The following is a 20,883-nucleotide window of genomic DNA, read 5'->3' on the forward strand; positions in this document are numbered from 1 at the left end:
ACGGATGGTTTTTGTATTGTCGTGGTCACAGTGGTGTGAAGAATTGAGCAAGAAATGTTTAGAGTGTTTCACATTCAGATTGATTGAATAGGGTCATTCGGTCAATCTGGGTCTCCTCATGTTGTGTACAGAAAAAAAAAAAGCAACACCCTCCGTCTCTGAAAGTGACAAAGAAAATGCCTTATCCGCTTGACAGAAGTGGAGGTGGACATTTTTTTTTTTTTTTTTTTTTAAGATATACGAGTCATGGTTGATGATGAACTTTACGAGGGTGGTGCTATTTCTTTTGGTACACTCTGATGTGGACATGCACTGTACATTAAGGTTTAGATGTTTAAGAGCACAGGAGGGGAAAAAAACGATGAATATATGACATTTGGAGGACGCAGTCAGAAGTTTTCCGTTCCGATCGTGAATTTTGTGCATGAATGTCTTAGATTTTGAGGAAATACGTTTGGAGAGTAACCGCTTCGTTTGTGCTTCTGGGTTGTTAAAGGGAGATCTATGTTGTCCTGCTAGCTTCTCCCTCGCACTGATCTCTGACCTTTTGACCCAAAACCGTGGGCTCCAGCCAATTAGATATCAGGTTCAACACAAATCAGGTCTGACACAACCAAAAAACTAAATAAACACAGTTCCTTCTTTACACAGAAGTTTTCACGTGTGGCATTCAGACTCAGCAGTAGCCTCATTATCAAAACTGCAGGTGTCATACTTTCTTACCGTCTCCATTTTTGTTTTTTGAATTGACACTAACCTTCATATCTGGTCAAAAAAATTATCTACAGCTGAGTCTGCATGCTACAAATGAAACTTCACCCAAAAACCCAGAGCCTTAGCCAGGCCCAACCTGTAGGGAAAATCCAGTCGGTGTCGTTGTATGGCTATAAATCCACAGCTATGCAAGGTGACAGACACAAAGGTTCTGGGCTTGGATAACCTTTACAAAAAAAAGAAATACCACATCACTGTTCTCATGTTTTCCTTGTAATTTTTTCGCCTTTTGTCTTTTTTCTCAAATAAGAGGGAAGTGTTAATGTGCAACAATGCAAACATTTGATATGCCATTAGTTGACTTTTGAAATTTCTTTATGATCATTTTGGTAATCATATCATTTCTATGGAGTTAATTTACATTTTTCTCAATCGAGTTTGTCTGTTGATGGGTTCAAATTGGTCTGTTGGGGGCGGGGCCAATGTACCTATAGGGTGTGCAATGTACCTTTAGGGAATAACCAGGATGGATGCAACTCCTGACGGAGGAATGTGCATCTGATTGTGAAACACAAAACCAGAAAGTTTAAAGTTTTTTTTCTTGGATAAACACGTTAATGTTCCAGTATCAGGGTCTGCAAAAGCATATGAGGCCTGTGGTTAGGCTGCATGTGTGTGTGTGTGTGCGTGTGTATATGTGTGTGTGTGTGTGTGTGTGAGTGTGTGTGAGATGTGTCAGTTATGCTTCATTTTATTTGCCAAAGTTTTACTTGCTTGGTCCGGAGCTGTGAAATTATCATTACTCATCATGGTTTTGTAGAACTGGAAGCCAGAAGCTAAGCTGATTCTGATCTTGGACCAGTTTCGAACAGATCTGAGTCCAACAACGGCTGAAATCCTTTTTAGGAACCGAAAATGTTTGGTTGTTTTGGCACAAATACTCAAATTCAATCATGGCGAACGAGTCGGTTGGATTTCAGCGGATGACTCAGGTGTGGATACTGTAAGCACAGGGCAGGGTCGAACTAAACCTGAACGTGGATGTATCTATAAGATGTACCATGAGCTTTTATTTTGTCGGGGTCATGCTTTTCTACCGTGTTCTTCAGCTTGGAAAAAAAAAAAAAGTAGCTTTAGAAGTTTCGATGTGCAAAAGTACCTTTTTATTTTCTCGTGGTTGGCATTTTGATTGTAAATACCTTTTACTGGTAATCCTCCTCAGTTGGATCTATGTTCGATGAGTTGGTTAGATGGCTCTTTCAAATGTACTGATAGTAAATGTTCTTAATAAATATCCAGAATGTAAGACGAGCGAAGAAAAATACAGCTTGACTGGAAACTGTGTTTTTCGTAGGAGTCTGTGCCATCGTGTTGTCTTGAGTATAAGCACACTGATATTAGATCTGTAGGCCAAATGATGTGTTGGGAGGGGATTTGCTAGACTGCGGCAACCAAGCTTTGGTTCCGTTTCTCTGGAAGAGGGGAGCTTAGGACGAACGGATGTAATATTTGTCTCTCACATTCCTGATACAAAAATAGTTTGTAATTGTTCTGCAAAGAGAGACCATCACCACAAGCTTTGATTAGTACTAAAAATGTCCATTTTAACCTCTCTTATTTTGTGTAAAAAGAGAAAAAAAGAAAAGCTAATGCATGACAGTTGCTTAAGAATATTCACCACTTTCATATCTGTACACTAAAAGTTTAAGCTGGAGCCAGCAGTTGGTTTGCTTAGCTTGGCAAAAAGTTCAATAGTTTAAAGCGTGCAAAGGAGCTAGCTTGACCTGATCCAAAGGTGAAACTTTGGCCAAGCTATCTCTTTCCAACGTTTGTAACTTTTGACCAATCTAGCTAAGTTCCGCTCTCTATTTCCCTTTACTTCCAGCCATTATGCTAAGCTAAGCTAACCGTCTCCTGACGCTAGCTTCATATTGAGTGTACATTATTGAGTGTGGGATCGATCTTCTCGTCTAACTCTCAGCAAGAAAGCAAAAAAGTGTATTTTTCAAATTTGTCGAACAGGTTTTTGAAATATCAAATTTATTACCGTGTTCACCACAGATGAAATTCCATTCACCTCCACTGTGTTGGTGTGGTGAAAGAAATCTCAAGAAATGAACCTCTCAAAATCTGGACAAATACATCTAAACTGAGCTACATAGCTTGATATGTTAGGGAAAAAATGATTTGTTTTCATTTTTTGGGAACCAACTCTTTGTCTCACTAAGTAAAAGAGCAATTTAGGAGTCATATTTGTTAAGATGGCCATTTTTGACATTGTGTGTGATTAAATAGCTTGATGCAATGGTCCTTTTTGCAGCGTGCAGCTACATGCCAAACAGTTCAATACACATAAGCACACATTTCAAACTTAAGGAAGAAAATGTTCAAAGAGGGACAAAACTCACAGTTTTTATTCGGATGAAAGCAGGGTCTGTCTGGCTCACATCTCCTGTCTTCACTGTAGAAATGATGGCTGCTGTCATCTACCTTTTTCAAACCGCTCCTGCGTCAGCTCATAAAAAAAACAATATTCAGGAAATCTTCTGGTCTTTGTGGGGGGATTCCCAAATTCACAGCGAATGTTTTCAGTTCAACCACAAAAGAAACAGGAGAGGAACAAGACGACACATCGTATATCTCTTGTTTGTCCGTGTATTCTGTGTCTACGATAACCGTTACAAGCATTCTGGGGAAGAGTTGAATGATATTTTCAATGGCTCTACGTGGCCAGCGCTAGGAAATGTGTTATTTTTGTTACAATACCTCCTGAAAATAAAAGTCTATTTATCTGTGAAGAGACAAAGATTTACAATAATACAGATGACTACATAGAAATTATGACAGATTTTAAATGATGTGAAACAGTTATATATATGAAAACATGTACAGTTCATTTGGTTTTGAACACGATACAGAAATGTATATGAGTCAGTATTGAGTTTGATTTTATATATTTACCATTTTATTACATTGTAATGTTGTGACTGCGATGGAGAAAAAAAATATATATAAAGGAATATAAAAAATATATAATTTTTCCAAATGTGTGTCGCTTTTCCTTTCCATTTAGGGGTATTTACATTCCTTTGATTCCCAACACACAAAAAAAGGTCAGATTTTCAATCAACTTTATTCATTTAAAAGAGATGTCATACCACAAGAATCTCTCAACAGGTCAGGAAGGATTGGCATAGTGCCAATGACTTACCTGGCCCTAAAGCTGGAAAACAGTAACTTTATGGATCAAACACAGCATAGAGTGCAAAGATGCAGCTTACGTGAAGCATTAAAAGACCATAAACATAGGTTTGGACGTGAAATTGTTCCTCTTTACTTCAGCAGCAAAATATATACTATAAATGTGTGGACTAAATATATACTTACACACATGAATAGATGCATGGTAACTATATAACTATATATATATATATATCTCACTAGATATGTCGTGGGAAGCATGTAGATATTCTAAAGTTTAGTTATTTTTAATTAATCCCATGAAAAGACCATTTCTACTCTGTAGAAATACTATTTATAATAAACTCACCAACAAGCCGCGAATCAGCTGAGCAGTGTCATTTTTAGCAAACATTCCTCAAAAAAAGGAGGAAATAGTGAGCTTGTTAGGGTCTACTTTCAGCCGTGGATGAAGACACGGCGGGGCGGGGCAGTTTGTGTGGGACTGAGTCAAACCAAATGTAGGAACAGTGCGACCAGTGTGGCTCACTGATGTATTTTTGATAACAATAACAATATCATTATAAGAGAGATATCAAAACGGGCTCCTAAATGTTCCTCATTACTTGAATTTCATCTTGTACTACTCTTAAAATCTTAAAAACCATCCCATCTGATGCTAATACAATTCATTGTATAGTCTTAAATTTATGAACCAAATCCTTTTGTTACATTTTTTTTTATCTTGAACATCTCCTTGGAGCCGCTGTTGGGCATGTTAATAATAGTTTTTGGTATCATTAAAATACATGCTGCAATTGCAGAATGGATACCTGACAATCCTAGACTTAAGAATTTGCATATAAAACACTCTCCAAAACATCATTTACCTCTTACACTGAAATTAAGTAGTAAAAATGTGTCAAGTCGGATGTGAAATTTCAGTTTTCAGGTATGGATAAAAGCAGAATTTTTCACTTGAGACTCGGGTTATCAGTGTAACTGTAAATGAACCAAAACAGTAACAGTACACACAGAAAGACAATCAAAAGATAAGCTTTCCGTCTTCAAGACACAGGATCTCAGTGAGATACAATAGAAGAAATTGTAAATGAGCTACTGGCTCCCTCTGCTGACAAAAAGTAACACTACAAGTACAAAAAAAATAAAAATAGAATCCACACATACAAAATAAAGTTTTCTATAAACAATTCCCGCAGAAAAATAAAGAATAAATCTCTTAATTTTAAAATCTCAAACAAAAGTCCTCTTTTTCTCCCAGAATTAAATTATTAATCTCAATCTTCATCCTACCAGCAAAATAAAAAGTCTTCAATATTTCCTCAGAACTGTTCCGTTTCCAAAATATAACTTCTCGTCACAAATTCAAGTCTATGTTAACAGATTTATCTTAAAACAGCATACATTATAGAGAGTCAAGGACGACAAAAGTATTCACCATTTTCACAGCAGTGAACAATTCCCTTTTGGGTGTCAGTAGGCCTGGATGCTTCTAAAACAACATGTTTCTCTACAGTTTATGTGTAGGGGCACATGAACAACACACACATGCCTGAGTAACAGCCAGGGACCCAGTGAGTAAAGTGCATCCTGTGAAGTACCTCTGGAGAGCAGGAACGGGTGACACAGGTTAGGGTGGCGTAACTGGCTCGGAGTGGTTTACTCCAACAGGGGGTCGTCGTCGTCGTCGTCGTCAACCTGCAGCCTCTGGAAGGGCCGGGAGCCTGACGGGCGGCGGTATCTCAGAAACCTGAACAGAACTGGAGAGCAGCAAGTCAGAAGGAGGCATAAGGCAGTTTCAAGTTAAACATCACTGTTTGGTGCACAAAGGACGGCCCAGAGAAGCTGCGAGCCGAGCTCAGCTTGTTTCTCCGATAACTTAAGATCCAGATGTTCGATGACTAAAATCCTCTCCTTGGTTAAAATATGTAGTTAACTAGAATCAGCTTCGCAGTTGTATTCTTTCACCAACCGGTCAAGTTGCAATTGACATGAATATCTGTCAAAAATGTCATGAAATTGTCGTAATAGCATATGAATATGAGTTGGGGCCAAAAACGTGATTTTGTGAGGTCACACTGTACCTTTGACCACCAAAGTCTTATCAGTTCATCCTTGAGGCCAGGTGGATAGCAATAATACAAATAAATGAATACATATAATAAATAAAAACACATGCCGATCAAAGCAGGCCACAGAGCGAAATCGCCACCTACGTTCGGCAAGAGAGACCATCTTGCCGAGGTCGAGGCATGTAGGCCGAACATAAGATGCCGTCTTTGGGACTTACCAGTGACTGTGCTGAGCACCAGTAGGACGCCCACCACCATGCCGACCACCAGAGGGACCTCCCAGCAGGTCTCCGCCACCAGCAGGCACCGGGCCTGGTTCAGGGTGCCGTTGTTGGGCTGCGGGGGCACCGACAGCAGGTGGCACATGAGCGGGTAAATGTCCACGCTCTGCAGGCTGCTGATCCGATAGCCCTGTCTGAAGCTGGGCCCAGCCGCTGCCATGAATGGGTGCATGCTGGGTAGGGAGTTGTCGTAGCCGTGGTCGCCCACTGGGGGGGGGGAGAGGGAAGGAGAGCGGTTGTTGGAGACGATCAAATATCTGGCAATCACAGTGAAGAGAAAAACAATGAGGGGGACGTACAGCGGGGCAGCTTGGTCCCTCGCTGCATTATGGTCCAGCCCTCGTCGGCGACCAGTATGATTGGCTGGGTGCGCTCATTGTTCCTGTAGTGCAGCCTGTCGGGGATGGCCGACTTCATATACGCCGTCATGTTGTGGTGGCAATTATTCAGCAAGGCGAAGATGGCCTCTGGGTCTGCAAAGCACATGGACAGAAATAGGCATTTGTACCTAAAAACACCACTGTCTGCATGTTCGCATCTTATCTCCCGTTTACCTTTAATTGGGATGATGGCCGTGACCGGGGAGAGGTCCACCAGCGTGTAGTTGTCGGGGTGGAGGCAGTCGTCCAGCTTTATGAGGCGCTCGGCGGAGCACTGGGCCATGCCGTGGTCGCTGGTAATGAGGACGTTGACGCGACCCCAGAGGCCGGTGCGTTTCAGCTCAGAGATCAGCAGGCCAATGTGGTCGTCAACCTGGTCGCACACAAACGGACACCGCTGTCAGTGACTGTTTCCGTGGAGCACATCTGAAGTGAAGGGAGTTCTGTAGGAATCTAATGTGAAGTGGCTTGATCAACCGGGTCATGTCAGGCTAAGGACATTTCTATCTATGAATCTTTATCAGAATAAACATCTGCCAAGCCAGAACACAGACTCCTGCTTCCATCCGGCTGCTCTATTTCAAATTATATAAGTCATATTTAAATGTGTGGACTAAAAACTGAAGGGAAACATACATACAGGTCAACCCATAACTTGCTACTCAGGGTTAACTTGATGAGCGGATATTTTTGTGGAACACATACGTTTGTTAATAAAGGATGTTTGAGTTCTTTTAGTTACAAACGTATGTTTTCAGAATTTATCAAAACGTTGCTCTGACTCTAGTTTGCAAAAATATTAATACCTAAAACTAAAACCTACAGTGATTCATTAATACAAAAATGCAATGCAACACCTGTACAACGGCTGTGGTTTATGATTGCACCGATATAGAATGTGGCCACGATTAACAAGGCTACATCACAGCTGTTAATAATTGCACAACAAGACATCTCAAACATATTTCTGGCCTACAGTTAAACCCCTGCTGTAAATAGTTGCACTGTCTTTCAATACAAACACTTTTTTAAGCATGAGAGACTGATGGAAACACAGGCTTCCAACAAATAGATTTTTCTTCAGAGCAGAAGATTTCAGGAGCATTTGTGTCAGAATCAAATGAGCTTCTCTAAGATTTTTCAACATAACCAAAAACTGAAAGTACCTCCTTCAGCACTTGGCTCATTGCAGTGTCATTGTCCGGGCCAAATTGGTGACCCGACCGGTCCGGCTCCTCCCAGTAGAGCGCTGCGAACATCGCCCCTGGCTCCTGGTGAAATAGGGCATATAGTACAGGATATCAACAGCCAGCATAAGTGGGTGGTTGAAACCTTTAAAGATATCAAGGTGCCAAGCAGAAAGAAGAGTGGAAACGCAGTGAGCTTTTCTACCTTTCCGTCTCCCAACATCCACTTCGTTGTGTTCCCCAGACGCTGTTGGAACGTCACGCTGGAGTCGTAGGGCAGGAAGTGCGACGCCGTGCGGTTGCCGATGGCCACTTCGGAGCCGGGCCACATGGCGATCGCCGTCTTGTAGCCGGAGTCCAGCGCCGTGAGCCAGAGGGGCCTCGCCTCACTCCACCATGAAGGGTCGCTGTGGTTGCCGGCCACGTGGAAGCTCTTGTGGCTGATGGGGTCGTACATGTTGCTGGCCAGGATGCCGTGGGACTCGGCGTACAGCCCCGTCACCTGGCGAGGAGACAAACAGTGACAATCTGGGTCATCTTCCTCATCTTATGAGACTTAATTGGTTCAGTCTTCCTAAAAATTGAGTTGCACCACACAATAAAAACAAGCGGCGGGGGTTACCAGGCTGTAGTGGTTGGGGAACGTCTTTGTGATGAAGACGTTGGTGAGTTGCTCCACCAGGGCCCCTTGGCTGTACAGGTGCTTCAGGTTGGGCATGGGGAAGCGCCGCAGGTAGTCGGCGCGGAAACCGTCAAAGGACACCAGCAGCAGCGGCGGAGGGCCCTGCTGAGCTGTGCCGTTTTCTGCACCCAAGGCCCGGACACCACACAGGAGGCCCAGGAGTATTTTCAGAAACATCCTGAGAAGATGTGCAAGACAATGACTGGTGACCTGTGAGTAGATGGTGCTACCTGTAGAGCAGGTATGTCAGCTAGTTTTGCAAGTCATTTGTCAAGTATTTGGCGAATTTAAATGAAGGATCCCTTAAGGACCAACCAACCAGTAGACCAACATTACCCTGCAACATAATCCAACAATAAAAAAAAACTGAAACCCAATCAGCTTGTGGATGGCTGTGGATTTGCACTTTCAAGTTCACCAAACTGTCCTCTTAAGAGAACAAACCATCAGTCAAGCTGTGAGGGTAAAACTACAAAAAAAGGGAACTGAGCACAATCATCAAGCTAATCATAGTTCTTTCATGGAGAGAGTGACAGTGAAGCCAAATAAATGATTTGGTTCTTCACATTTATTTTGTAGTATGGATGAACTAATCCAACCTTTTCAGTCCTGATGCTGTTAGCTTGTCTTTGGGCATCAGCAGATATTGAGAACCAACCCTGATATCGGTGTTAATTGAATGTGCTCAACGTGTGGAAGGGACTTGGATCACTCTTCCAACTTTGTAAAGAAAAATGTAACAAATAAATACATGTCCTGAACTGTTTATAGTATATTTATATTTATAAAAAAAACAATTTTGGTACAAGACCAATATCTGCCATCAGTATCGGTGCCACGCCGCTTCGCAGGATGTGAAACTTAAGGCGGTTGCTTTTGGAAATCTATTTATAGATGTAGGAGCAATAGATACATTTCCTGATTGTAATGTCAACCGACTTTAACGGCCATTATGGTGGAGGGTTTGGGGGGGGATACAAAGGGTTTCTAATGATTATTTTTGAGTGTTGCATCCAGTTTGGTGAGTTTTCTATTGTCTGTTTGTTTTAAGAGAGGAGTGTAAAACCTTCTCTGGAAATCTTCTCAGTCAACATCCTGTTTCATACGCATTAAATTACAAGTCAACTGTTTGGGACTATGGAAACAAGGTAACCGAGGACACAACACTGAACATTTTGACTCACATACCCATTCTCAGAGTCTAGCCACAAAGAGCAGCACATTTTTAGTTCCTCAACGAATTACATGGACAAATTGTGGAAAATCAGACATGACAGCAGGAATGCAAACAGCTTATTTTGCACACAATTTGGACGGTAATTCAATTCCCCAAACACTCTCTCTTCCTTTTCCCCACTCGCCTCCTTTAATCTGATTGTTTTATTCACTTACTGAGCTGAGGCAGTCAGTTAAAGCAAGGATCTCAAGCTGTGATCTCAGAGACGCGTGAAATTGGAGTAAATGTTAAGAAAGGAGTTTGACTTCAAACACACAGACACTGGATACAACTATTGATCCTCTCTTCCCCTTAACCTCCCCCCTTTGCATAAGCCTTTCCTGCAGCGCGGTCTTTTTAATGTCCAACAGCCAAGATGAGGAAGTGAAATATTATAGGAAAACGTTTGATTTGATATAAGTGATCCTGGGTGAAAGGTGACTGGAGGTCATGAGTTTAAACCTTCAGTGATGCGTTAAAGTTTGAGGTCTGACACCCAAAAGTAGGCAAAATATATTAAAAAAAACTCTACAATGTGTGAGAAATGAGATAGCTCAAGATGATAGATCACTGGTTTGGAGATTAGAGGTTGTGGGTTCAATCCCTATTTGGTGAGGAAGTTGAATATGCAAAGAAACACTTGTCCTGGAAATGAAGGTGCAAACTGAGGATGAAATGCATTCAAAAAAAAAAAAAAAAAGACACACAAAAACTACAAACACATTAATATTAACTCCCCAAGCAAAGGGTCATTTGCAGAACATGATAGGTCAATCCACAACCAGGAAGTCCCCCATTTGTGACGTCACACACCACATGCATGTCTCCAATAATGACATTAATAAATGTTTAAGACAATGCATGAGTCAAAAGGAACAACAGGACATGCACAATGCGACAGAACAATAATAATTGAAATGTCAAATGTCTGCAGAACCAGCTGGTTAGCATAGCATGTGTTAGCATGTGTTAGCTTGCTAATGCTACAGCGTGCAGCTGAGGCTAACAGTGGGGTTTATAACGCTACCTGTGGCGGGGCAGATAGGGACTGTATCCTTCAGACCGTGTCGTTGACCAACTTTTTCCTTCAGTCTATTTCTGCAGCAACATCGTCACTTCACTTCCTCATATTTAAGAAACGCTGGTCACGTGGTCGAGCTAGCTAAAATGTTGTTTCCGGCAACTTCCCGGTGTTGCGTTTCAAAATAAATGCTTCTGCGAAATGCGGTACAAAATAAAGACATTTCTGTCCTTCATAGGTTCGTTTATCATAAAGAGCGGCAACTTAAATGGTAATCTATCGTGGGGAAAAAATACAATGACGCATGGAAGTTATTTATTGACGAGTTTTAAAAAACGCACGGCTTTTATTGTGACGTAAAAACTGCCGGGCTCTGCTGCTGTTATGGCAACCCTGACGTAATAGTTGAGGGACGCCTTACAAGATTGGCAGGTCAAGCAGCGAATCAGCGTTCGGGTTCGGGAAGGGGGCGGGACAATGATGTGGTTGAATTAAATATTTAAAAGCTTTACTTTAGGAAGCAATTAGGGAATCTTTAAATGTAACAGAAGTTGATTTATGATCAGAATAGACAGAAAGTGTGCCTCCAGTCTCCATTCAGTCAATAAAATTGCTTAACATGCATAATGAGAAGATATTTTGGTAAATTATTCTAAATTAGAATAACCCTAAGCTGCAATGTACTCCTTTACATTGCAGCTTTGTATTGCAATTAGCCAGACAGGTGCACAGTCTGTGCTCTTATTGGTTATCTCTCAGTTCAGATTTATTCTATCTTAAAAGGCCCAAAAAAACAGGTTTCAGGTCCCTGCATTGCAACTCTGCATGCTAAATTGAAATAGTCTAAGTAAGTTGAAAACGGCCTTTTAAAAGATGCACAGTGCATGCTCATAAAGCCACTAAATGATTAACTCCTTGAAGCCACTCACTTTCTACAAGAATAGCAATAACATGCCATGTTGTATTCTCCTTTAAGGATCATCACCACTATCTTTCCTTGGCATGGCCGTTATCCCTTCCCAGTTCAAAGTCCTGGTGAGCTTTTATGATAAGGTAGGCACAATTGTTGGCATCACGGCCACTCTGCTGTACACCTCGACACGCTCCGGACATCTCAGGACGACCTCTGTTTGACCTCTTTCCCCCCCAACAATGGACCCCGTGTACGAGAGCCCCGAGTTCCCCAACGAGAACCAGTCAACGGGGCTTTATGACTTGCCCTACGAGTCGCCCTACGAGTCGACCTACGAGTCGACCTACGAGTCGGCCTACGCCGAGCCCTCAGAGCTGACAGTGGAGTACGAGAACACCGGACCGGCCCAAGGACGCAAATTATCCACACCGCCTGCCCTCCCCCCGCCTCGCCTTTCCACGGAGGACAGGCGAAGCAGTTCCTCGTCTTCCTCATCCTCATCTTCCTCGTCTTCCTCGTCTTCCTCGCATTCCAAAGACCAAGAGAATGGGGAGGTGGAGGACCGGAAGGAGGAAGAGAAAGAGGACAAGAAAGAGGAAGAGGAAAAGGAAGAGGAGAAGATAGAGGTGGAGGAGAGCAGCAATGAGCTGAATTGGGAGAGGAGGTCTCCGGAGGTGGAGCGCGGGTCTCCGGAGGTGGACCGTGGGTCTCCATCACGCAGATCCTCGTCTTCGTCATCATCTTCATCGGCCTCTGAGAAGGAGGAACCTGAGGAAAAGCCAGAGCCCGAAAAAGAGGGGCCTAATATCCAACTTTATGTCAAGGTAGGGAGGATGTGGGTTGGAGGTGATTCTAAAATGGAGTTCAGTTTAATCTCTGTGACGTTTTATGACATATGTTTGTGTACGCACTTGTATTGCATTAAACTAGGACGTAGGCCTCATAAAACTCAGTCATTATCACAACTGTATCAGTTGCTTAGGGACAAGGTCAATGAGGTCAAAGTGTGTTGATCATATCTGTGTGTGTAATGTGTTAAGTTGTACATCCAGAGCCTTTAATACACACCCCCACACATATGTGTATTTATATGTCTTTATGACGAGTAAGTGTGTGTGAACATGTGCGTGCGTGTGTGTGTGTGTGTGTGTGTGTGTGTGTGTGTGTGTGTGTGTGTGTGTGTGTGTGTGTGTGTGTGTGTGTGTGTGTGTGTGTGTGTGTGTGTGTGTGTGTGTGTGTGTGTGTGTGTGTATCACTCCAGTTCTAAATATAAGTTAAGTTGAACTGACAAGAATGTTCTGACTCAGTGCCGGGATAGTTGGGGATGGTTCCTGTCACACGGCCATGAGAATTCCCGTGTGTGTGTATTACGCTATCTATCTATCTATCTATCTATCTATCTATCTATCTATCTATCTATCTATCTATCTATCTATCTATCTATCTATCTGTCTGTCTGTCTGTCTGTCTGTCTGTCTGTCTGTCTGTCTATCTATCTATCTATCTATCTATCTGTCTATCTATCTATCTATCTATCTGTCTGTCTGTCTGTCTGTCTATCTATCTATCTATCTATCTATCTATCTATCTGTCCAACTCCCCAACCTAAACACACACACACACTAACTGAATTACACAATCTGCACATTGCACACTAAAGTCCAGTTGCGCGGGAGTATACAGCCATCATAAATCTGAAACTTTGAAACTACAACCTCATAACTTAAGGCAATATAAGCCAGGTGTTATTGCAGTAGAGTAAGGACAGAGGTGTTGGCAGCATCAAGCCCAGCGACCTACAAACTGTTTTTTAATGCAGACTGACTAAAATGTTTTCTTGAAGTGCTAGCATTGCAGTAGCTTTTTTTATTCAATATAAAGACAAATCTATCATATTTTTTATCAACGAATGACAATAAAAAGTTACTTTATCTCATCAGACACTGACTGTTCTACCGCTTACCTACTGGAGAAAAAAAAGCAGGGCATCTTGACCAAAATCCATTCATACACTACTTATTAACATTTACAACTACAACAGACCTGGTGGATCACTGTAACAACCTTTTATTAATGATTTATCAACATTTATGAGGCGACTAACTTTTGCTGGTTATTAGAAATTGAGAAAACATTTTTGATTTGAGTTGTCATCCTGATAAATTAAAGAGATTTTACACAACCTGGCCACTCAGAAGTTATTCTTATCGCTGGCTTATAACTGATGAAGAGAGCACATGTAAATAATTTATTTGCCACAATAAAGTCATTAATTACGGCTCGTCCTTGCTTTATTAGAAAGTGCTAATACATTTTTATAAATATTACGTTTTTTATTAGCTGAGCGATACAATTTCTCTTTAAAAATGGGTCACAAATAACTAGTTGTATTTTAAGAAAATGCTCAGTAATTTCCTGCAACAGCTGGGCACTGTAGCTTTTAGCAAGCATGACCCAAACAGGAGGAAGTAGCACATTTGTAGGGGACTATTTTCAGATGCGGATTAATACACATTTGGTGCTGTAGCGAGTATTAGAAGCACCAGTATGGTATTTATTCAACTACAATGCCCAAGTTTCTCGTCATGAAGGCCCATGTAACCCAGTGCAACGGTGTGGCCAATGACAGTGGGGCTCTATCGCACAGAGGAAGAAGATAAGTCAGACTTTGATACACACACTACGCATATTAATAGCTACATTCATGGTTGGGTTTGTTCCCATGTGATGAGTCTGAGAAGGAGACGATGACTCTCGATGATTCAAAGTCACCCGGTTATGTTGTCAATCAGAGCTGGAAGAGGTGGGAGGGGGCAGAGCACCCTTGGGTGACTTGTTCTGCCCCACCCCCATGCCCTCACTACATTAATGCTTTCAGTGACACCCCCTCCCATAAGCCACCCAAGGGGGTTATTTTTTGCCCGACAGTGTCACGCCCCACTGGTGAGGCCTCGGGTACAAATTGAACCTCACTTTCTCACACACACACACACACACACACACACACACATACTAACACACACTATCTCTTGCTGGCACTCGACCTCGGCTGACACTCTGACAGAGCTGCTATGGGACCAAGCGGACTTCAACACATGGACCTGGAGTAGAATCTGCTGTAAACTGACACGGCTCACACACACACACACACACACACACACACACACACACACACACACACACACACACACACACACACACACACACACACACACACACACACACACACACACACACACTGAGACAAACACATCTACACACTTGTGGAAACAAAAACACACAAGCAGGGCATTTTTTTTTCTTGATCATGACGGATACTCCGGCCGAGGAGGACAAGGACCCTGATATTGAGCTATTTGTCAAGGTGGGGAGTTGTGCGTGTGTGGTTTTGGTACAGTTTGTGCACATCACAAGCTGACACTAGATCAGTTTTTGTTTTCACATTTAAATTACATTTCTATACGAACTTTTCTATCTCACTTTGCCTGTAATAGTTTTTGATTGTTGTTGAGGTCAAATATAAGCTGTAGATGAAGACTATAGAATCTGTAAAATGTATGAGTGTGTGTGTATGTTGGGGGTGGCTCCTTTGAGTGTGCACATGCCATGTTGTTGTTGTTGTGTGCTGATTTTCCATGTGTTAACCTGACACCCACGTGCATGGACAATCTCTCTCTTTCTCTCCCCCAATGAATTATTACTGGGGTCCTTTCACTATGGAGAGCTGCAGCTTTTAATGGTCTGAAGCTATGATACAGTATGTGTCACGCTGTGTATGTGGAGGAATGCCTGTGTACAATAATGCAAAGGTTTTGGCATTGTCACTTTGTTTCGTGACCAACACAGTGTGGACACATTGCGTACATATTGCGGACAGTGTGTTGCATCTACTGCATGTGCACTTATTTTCTTGTTTTACCTGACTTGCAAAAAAATTTAAGGAAAAATCAAAATGTTGGATATTTAATTTTTTTTGCAGAGATTTTGATGAGAAAATTGACACCTATCTCATATCTGTATGCTAAATTTGAAGCTACAGCCAGCTCGTTAGCTTAGCTTAGCATGCCCATTGGAAAACAGCTATCAAAATCTGTCTACCATCACCTCTAAAGCTCACTAAGTGTGAAGTATAAGTGTGGATTTAATAGAAATAGACATTTCTTTTCATTTTTTTGCAGAGATTAGCTTAGTTTAGCATGCCAATTGAGAGAAAAACAGTCAAAATCCGTCTACCATCACCTGTAAAGCTCACTAAGTGTGAGGTAAAAGTGTGGATTTTGTCCAGTACCGCACCATAAGTGGCTATCTGGACCTTTGGATCGAGCCAGGCTAGCTGTTTCCCCATCATATTTAACTTACAGACAAGAGAGTGGTATTGATTTTCTCATCAGAGTATTGGCAAGAAAATGGTAATGTTACATTGACTCATTTGATGATTAACTTACAAATTGTTCTGAATGAATGGACAGTAACGGCTGTATTGAAAGGTAGAAATGCTTCAAAATAAGTGTCAGTGTCTTAAAACAAGGTAAAGCAAAGTAGATTATGGTCAAAGTTCAATGATAGTGTGTGGACAGGACAGTAGGTTATAGATAAGATAAGATAAGATAAGATAATCCTTTATTAGTCCCGCAGCGGGGGAAATAGATATCTATATCTGATACTCTGATACTGTATTGTACAGTTGGAACCACACGTCCAAACAGGGCAGTGAGGCGGCTAATGGAAGGAGCATGGATTATTCATGTTGGACTTGGTGTCTCATTACAGTGTCCAATTGCGGCCATGCGTGCACACACACAAATACTCACACACTCAAGCACACATACACACATATTTATATTACAGTATTTGATCATATGTCAATAATAAATGTGGTTATTTGCACACACAGACCCAACCCACTAGTTCAAACTAAAAGCACTGATTGTTCTTGTTGTTTGGTCTATGTGATTCAATGACGTGATTGAGTACTTGTCAGTCGTTGGTCAGGAGTGTGTGTGTGTGTGTGTGTGTGTGTGTGTGTGTGTGTGTGTGTGTGTGTGTGTGTGTGTGTGTGTGTGTGTGTGTGTGTGTGTGTGTGTGTGTGTGTGTGTGTGTGTGTGTGTGTGTGAATCAGTGTATGTAGTATAAGTGTCTTACCATGTTTTTGTGTGTGTCTGTGTACAGGCTGGGAGTGATGGGGAGAGCATCGGCAACTGTCCCTTCTCTCAGCGCCTCTTTATGATCCTCTGGCTGAAAGGGGTCGTCTTCAATGTCACCACCGTTGACCTCAAGAGGTAAAAATAACCTCATATCACGCTGTATATCTGTAATCTTTGCACAGCTGTAAAAAAAACCACAAAGACAGAAAACACTTTCACTTTCTGTTTGTATACTTCAAAAAACACAAGAACTGGGACAATTTAAGTATTGCGCGGACCAATAAACACAACATCCCATTACTCACTGTTTGATTAAGCAGCTTAAGAGCAGCTTTAAGATGTCATGCTCCAAGTGCCGCTTTGAGAAATACGTGAAGGGTAATGAACAAAATCTCAAGTGGTCACATTTAAAAACGCTTCACTTAAAAAAAGTAATTGTTATTTGGAAATGAGGCCCAAGGTAGTGGGCGTTAGCAGCAACAGCCTCTGTGACTGAGTAGACCAATAAAAGAGCATCATTTGTTTACTGGAATCTGGCATTGCAGTTTGATATTATGGGTTGTAAAATGATTCTACTCTGATTAGAAAACCGGCTGACCTTCATAACCTGGCCCCGGGGACACACCCGCCCTTCCTCACCTTCCAGGGGGAGGTTCTCACTGACATCAACAAAATAGAGGAGTATCTGGAGGAGATGCTGACTCCACCAAAGTAGGCCTCGCATGTGTAAATCACCACAAGAGGGAAAAGGAAATGGGGCGAGCAACATCCTAACTAACGGCATGTTCATGTCTCCTAGGTATCCCAAACTTGCAGCAAAGAATCGGGAATCGAACACAGCAGGGAACGACATATTTGCCAAGTTCTCCGCTTTTGTCAAAAACACAAGACCGGATAAAAATCGAGGTAAGCACTTACAAACCTGTTTATATATGAATTAACTTGCCCCGAGGGGAATTTGCTCTGCACAACGACCATCTTGGAATATCAAAAGAACAACAATAACCATACATGACAGCATTGGTGGACTCAGGTTGCCTGAAGGGCAAGAGAGAAAAATATAAAATGGCACCAGCTGAACATGTTGGGGCACCAGCACACAAAAAGTACCCTAGCATCACATTTTCTCCACTGTAAGCACATCCTAGAGGGCACTTAATCATGTTTTCTCCACTGTAAGCACATCCTAGAGGGCACTTCATCATGTTTTCTCCACTGGAAGAGCATCCAGTATAAACTTTGATGACCTTGTAACCTGGAGACGTGTGTTATTTGTGTTTCAGCATTAGAGAAGAGTCTGGACAAGTCCCTGGCTAAGCTGGATGAGTATCTGACGAGTCCTCTACCTGATGAGGTTGAGGTGGGACACCACAGAGGCGAGGGCGAGTCCAAACGCAAATACCTGGACGGAGACGAACTGACGCTGGCTGACTGCAACCTTCTGCCCAAACTTCATGTTGTCAAGGTAACCTGCTTTTGCTTTGGCTCTTCTGAGTTTGAATTCTATCTTGACAAATAGTATTACAATAACTTGTTCTCCGCAGGTTGTTGCGAAGAAATACCGGAACTATGACATCCCGACTGAATTCAGAGGGTTGTGGCGTTACCTCAGCAACGCCTACAGCCGGGATGAGTTCACCAACACGTGCGCAGCCGACGTGGAAATCGAGCTAGCCTACAAGGACGTTGCTAAGAGGTTGGGGAAGTGAATGCATCACTACCACAGTCACTGTGGTACCTTTCTCTCCTTTTAGGAAATCTACTGATTCACACGCAGACGCATATACAGTCTTTACATATGTTAAGACTAGTGTGCTGAAATGTGGTAAAATGTAGCACAGTGGTGTGGTACCTCAAAGAGAAGACAAACTATTCGTTTTAAAGATGCTGTGCAGCATCTCAAGTCTGTAATAATACCGACTATGAACAAATGTAAGACGCTGGAATTGTTTGTTTATAGTGATTATATTGCTGATATTTCTAGTGGAGGTGTAAAAGGTTAAAGGGACCCCAAAATCAAAAATGCATATTTTCTCTATATTTTTTTTACTTCAGTTCTTATATGAAACTGTTCCCAACACGATCTGTGGATTATCCTGAGAAACCGTGTCATGAATTCTGGAAATAGAAAGTTCTGTAGAGATTTTCAAATGTATGTTTTGGCGCTTTAAGCACGGCAAGCCGAGTCCCATTATAGTGAGAGAAGGCAGACATCTCCAACACTAGGATCCTCACACCAAAACAAATATAGATTGATATATTACACCACAGATAAGAGGAAAAAATATGTATTTCTGATTTTGGAGAGAACTGTCCCTTTAAGGGGGGGAAATGAAATGTAGCAGATCCCCAGTCAGTTGTAGGTTGTTTCCTCCTGAGCTCTACCGAAGTATTACTCGTTTCTGCTCACAGTTAATCTGCCTATTAAACCTGAACACTTATGTTGTAAATTTACATATGTAATAGGAATAATGCCGTGCGTAAATCAATGTTTGATTATTTGACCTGTTAAATACTGTTAATGTGTTTTAGCCAAAGTAATTTGTCTTTTATTGTGGCAGCGTTAGAGATATGGCTTCTCACGCCTTTTCTTTTAAAGAGGCAATGATTAAATGATTGACTTTTAAAGTGTCACACCATACTTAATGTATAATACTGATCGTGAAATGGTCACATTTTCAAAGCGTATTTCGGATTAAAACTATATTTTAAATTTGATAAATCAGCCAATAGTGAAAAGAATAAAGCTAATTTTAATCACAAGTGCCTTCTTGGGAATCAAACTCTCCTCTGCCTTCAGCTCTTTATGTCTGTACAGTTAATTATATATGCCTAAGTATAATATGAATGTGAATTATTGATGTCATCAAAGGACTTCTCCTGCCCCAACAGGGCCGTTTGATAATGATATAAGCTTAAATTCTCTGTAAATGATTGGAGCTCAACTATCCTCATATTCTTTCTGATGATTAGAACCATGAGCCCACTGTGTATATGTCGCTTTATTTGAATAATAAATCTATTTTCTCAGAGACTGAGCTTGAGGGTTGTGTTTTTTTCCTTTTTCTTCCTCTCTTACTGTGTCTCGTTGATGTGTGAGTTTGGCATACCCGTGCAAGAGAATAGGTATTGACTGTGTCTCTCCCCTGCAACTCAAGCTGTTGTGTGGGACATTGTGGAAATGTTCTCAAGGAAAAAAAGCGACAAACTAATGCTTTGTTTATGGAAATACATGCAAAGTTGTTTTAGGCGTGCCATGCTGTCCAGTAAATCCAAATGTCTTACTGAATCTGTTGCTGAGCCATATTTATATATCATTTAATAGCCATTTAAAAATATGTATCCTGACCTCTCACAATCGGTCCTTCATGATCAATAGGCAGGAAAAAAAATAAAAATCCTCAAATACCAGGACCTAAGAATGAACAATGCAGGAGGCGCTGTTGAGTACACAGCCTTCCTCCACCTTTTGCTTTCAGCGTTTGTTATCTCCTCACAGCAGGTTCCCCGTCTCCCTGTCAGCCTCTTTTCCTCCCTCAAAACAGAAAGTTTAATGCATTTCCACCTCAGATATATATATATATATATATATAAATATAAGACATATATATTTATATATATATATATATATATAAAGAAGACATATATTTATATATATATACAAAAGAAGATATACATTTATATACAGTACCAGTCTTCAATATTAATCTGCAATGTAGAAAAAATAATAAAAAAATAAAATAAAAAAAAATAAAAATAAAAATAAAGAAGGTGTGTCCAAACTTTTGACTGGTACTGTATATATATATATATAATATATATATATATATATATATATATATACATATATTTATATTTATACATATATACAAAAGAAGATATACATTTATATACAGTACCAGTCTTCAATATTAATCTACAATGTAGAAAAAAAAAGAAATAATAAAAAAAAAGAAAAATTATTCTCACAATCGGTCCTTCACGATCAATAGGCAGGAAAAAAAATAAAAATCCTCAAATACCAGGACCTAAGAATGAACAATGCAGGAGGCCCTGTTGAGTACACAGCCTT

At 41.2% G+C, this 20,883-nt stretch overlaps 2 protein-coding genes across 4 annotated transcripts; one reads left to right on the top strand and one right to left on the bottom strand.

Annotated features, from left to right (window-relative positions):
- Positions 1 to 4,135: 4,135 nt before the first annotated feature.
- enpp4 (ectonucleotide pyrophosphatase/phosphodiesterase 4) lies at positions 4,136 to 16,921 on the bottom strand. 2 transcript variants are annotated; one of them, XM_054623775.1, is made up of 8 exons: positions 16,810 to 16,921; positions 8,458 to 8,695; positions 8,041 to 8,337; positions 7,815 to 7,919; positions 6,823 to 7,021; positions 6,568 to 6,741; positions 6,206 to 6,475; positions 4,136 to 5,675 (listed from the first exon to the last, which is right to left on the bottom strand). In XM_054623775.1, the coding sequence occupies exons 1-8, from the start codon at positions 16,857 to 16,859 to the stop codon at positions 5,575 to 5,577; spliced, it is 1,434 nt and encodes a 477-aa protein (XP_054479750.1). In that variant the 5' UTR covers positions 16,860 to 16,921; the 3' UTR covers positions 4,136 to 5,574. The 2 variants fall into 2 exon arrangements, with proteins under 2 accessions (XP_054479750.1, XP_054479751.1); XM_054623776.1 differs by lacking the exon at positions 16,810 to 16,921 and adding an exon at positions 10,761 to 10,881.
- clic5a (chloride intracellular channel 5a) lies at positions 11,855 to 19,820 on the top strand. Of its 2 annotated transcripts, none has more exons than XM_054623777.1 (6): positions 11,855 to 12,491; positions 16,837 to 16,946; positions 17,397 to 17,522; positions 17,611 to 17,717; positions 18,095 to 18,276; positions 18,356 to 19,820. In XM_054623777.1, the coding sequence occupies exons 1-6, from the start codon at positions 11,907 to 11,909 to the stop codon at positions 18,518 to 18,520; spliced, it is 1,275 nt and encodes a 424-aa protein (XP_054479752.1). In that variant the 5' UTR covers positions 11,855 to 11,906; the 3' UTR covers positions 18,521 to 19,820. The 2 variants fall into 2 exon arrangements, with proteins under 2 accessions (XP_054479752.1, XP_054479753.1); XM_054623778.1 differs by lacking the exon at positions 11,855 to 12,491 and adding an exon at positions 14,975 to 15,031.
- Positions 19,821 to 20,883: the final 1,063 nt, after the last annotated feature.

The sequence above is a fragment of the Anoplopoma fimbria genome, chromosome 22, assembly GCF_027596085.1.
Source record: "Anoplopoma fimbria isolate UVic2021 breed Golden Eagle Sablefish chromosome 22, Afim_UVic_2022, whole genome shotgun sequence".
Classification (NCBI taxonomy): domain Eukaryota; kingdom Metazoa; phylum Chordata; class Actinopteri; order Perciformes; family Anoplopomatidae; genus Anoplopoma; species Anoplopoma fimbria.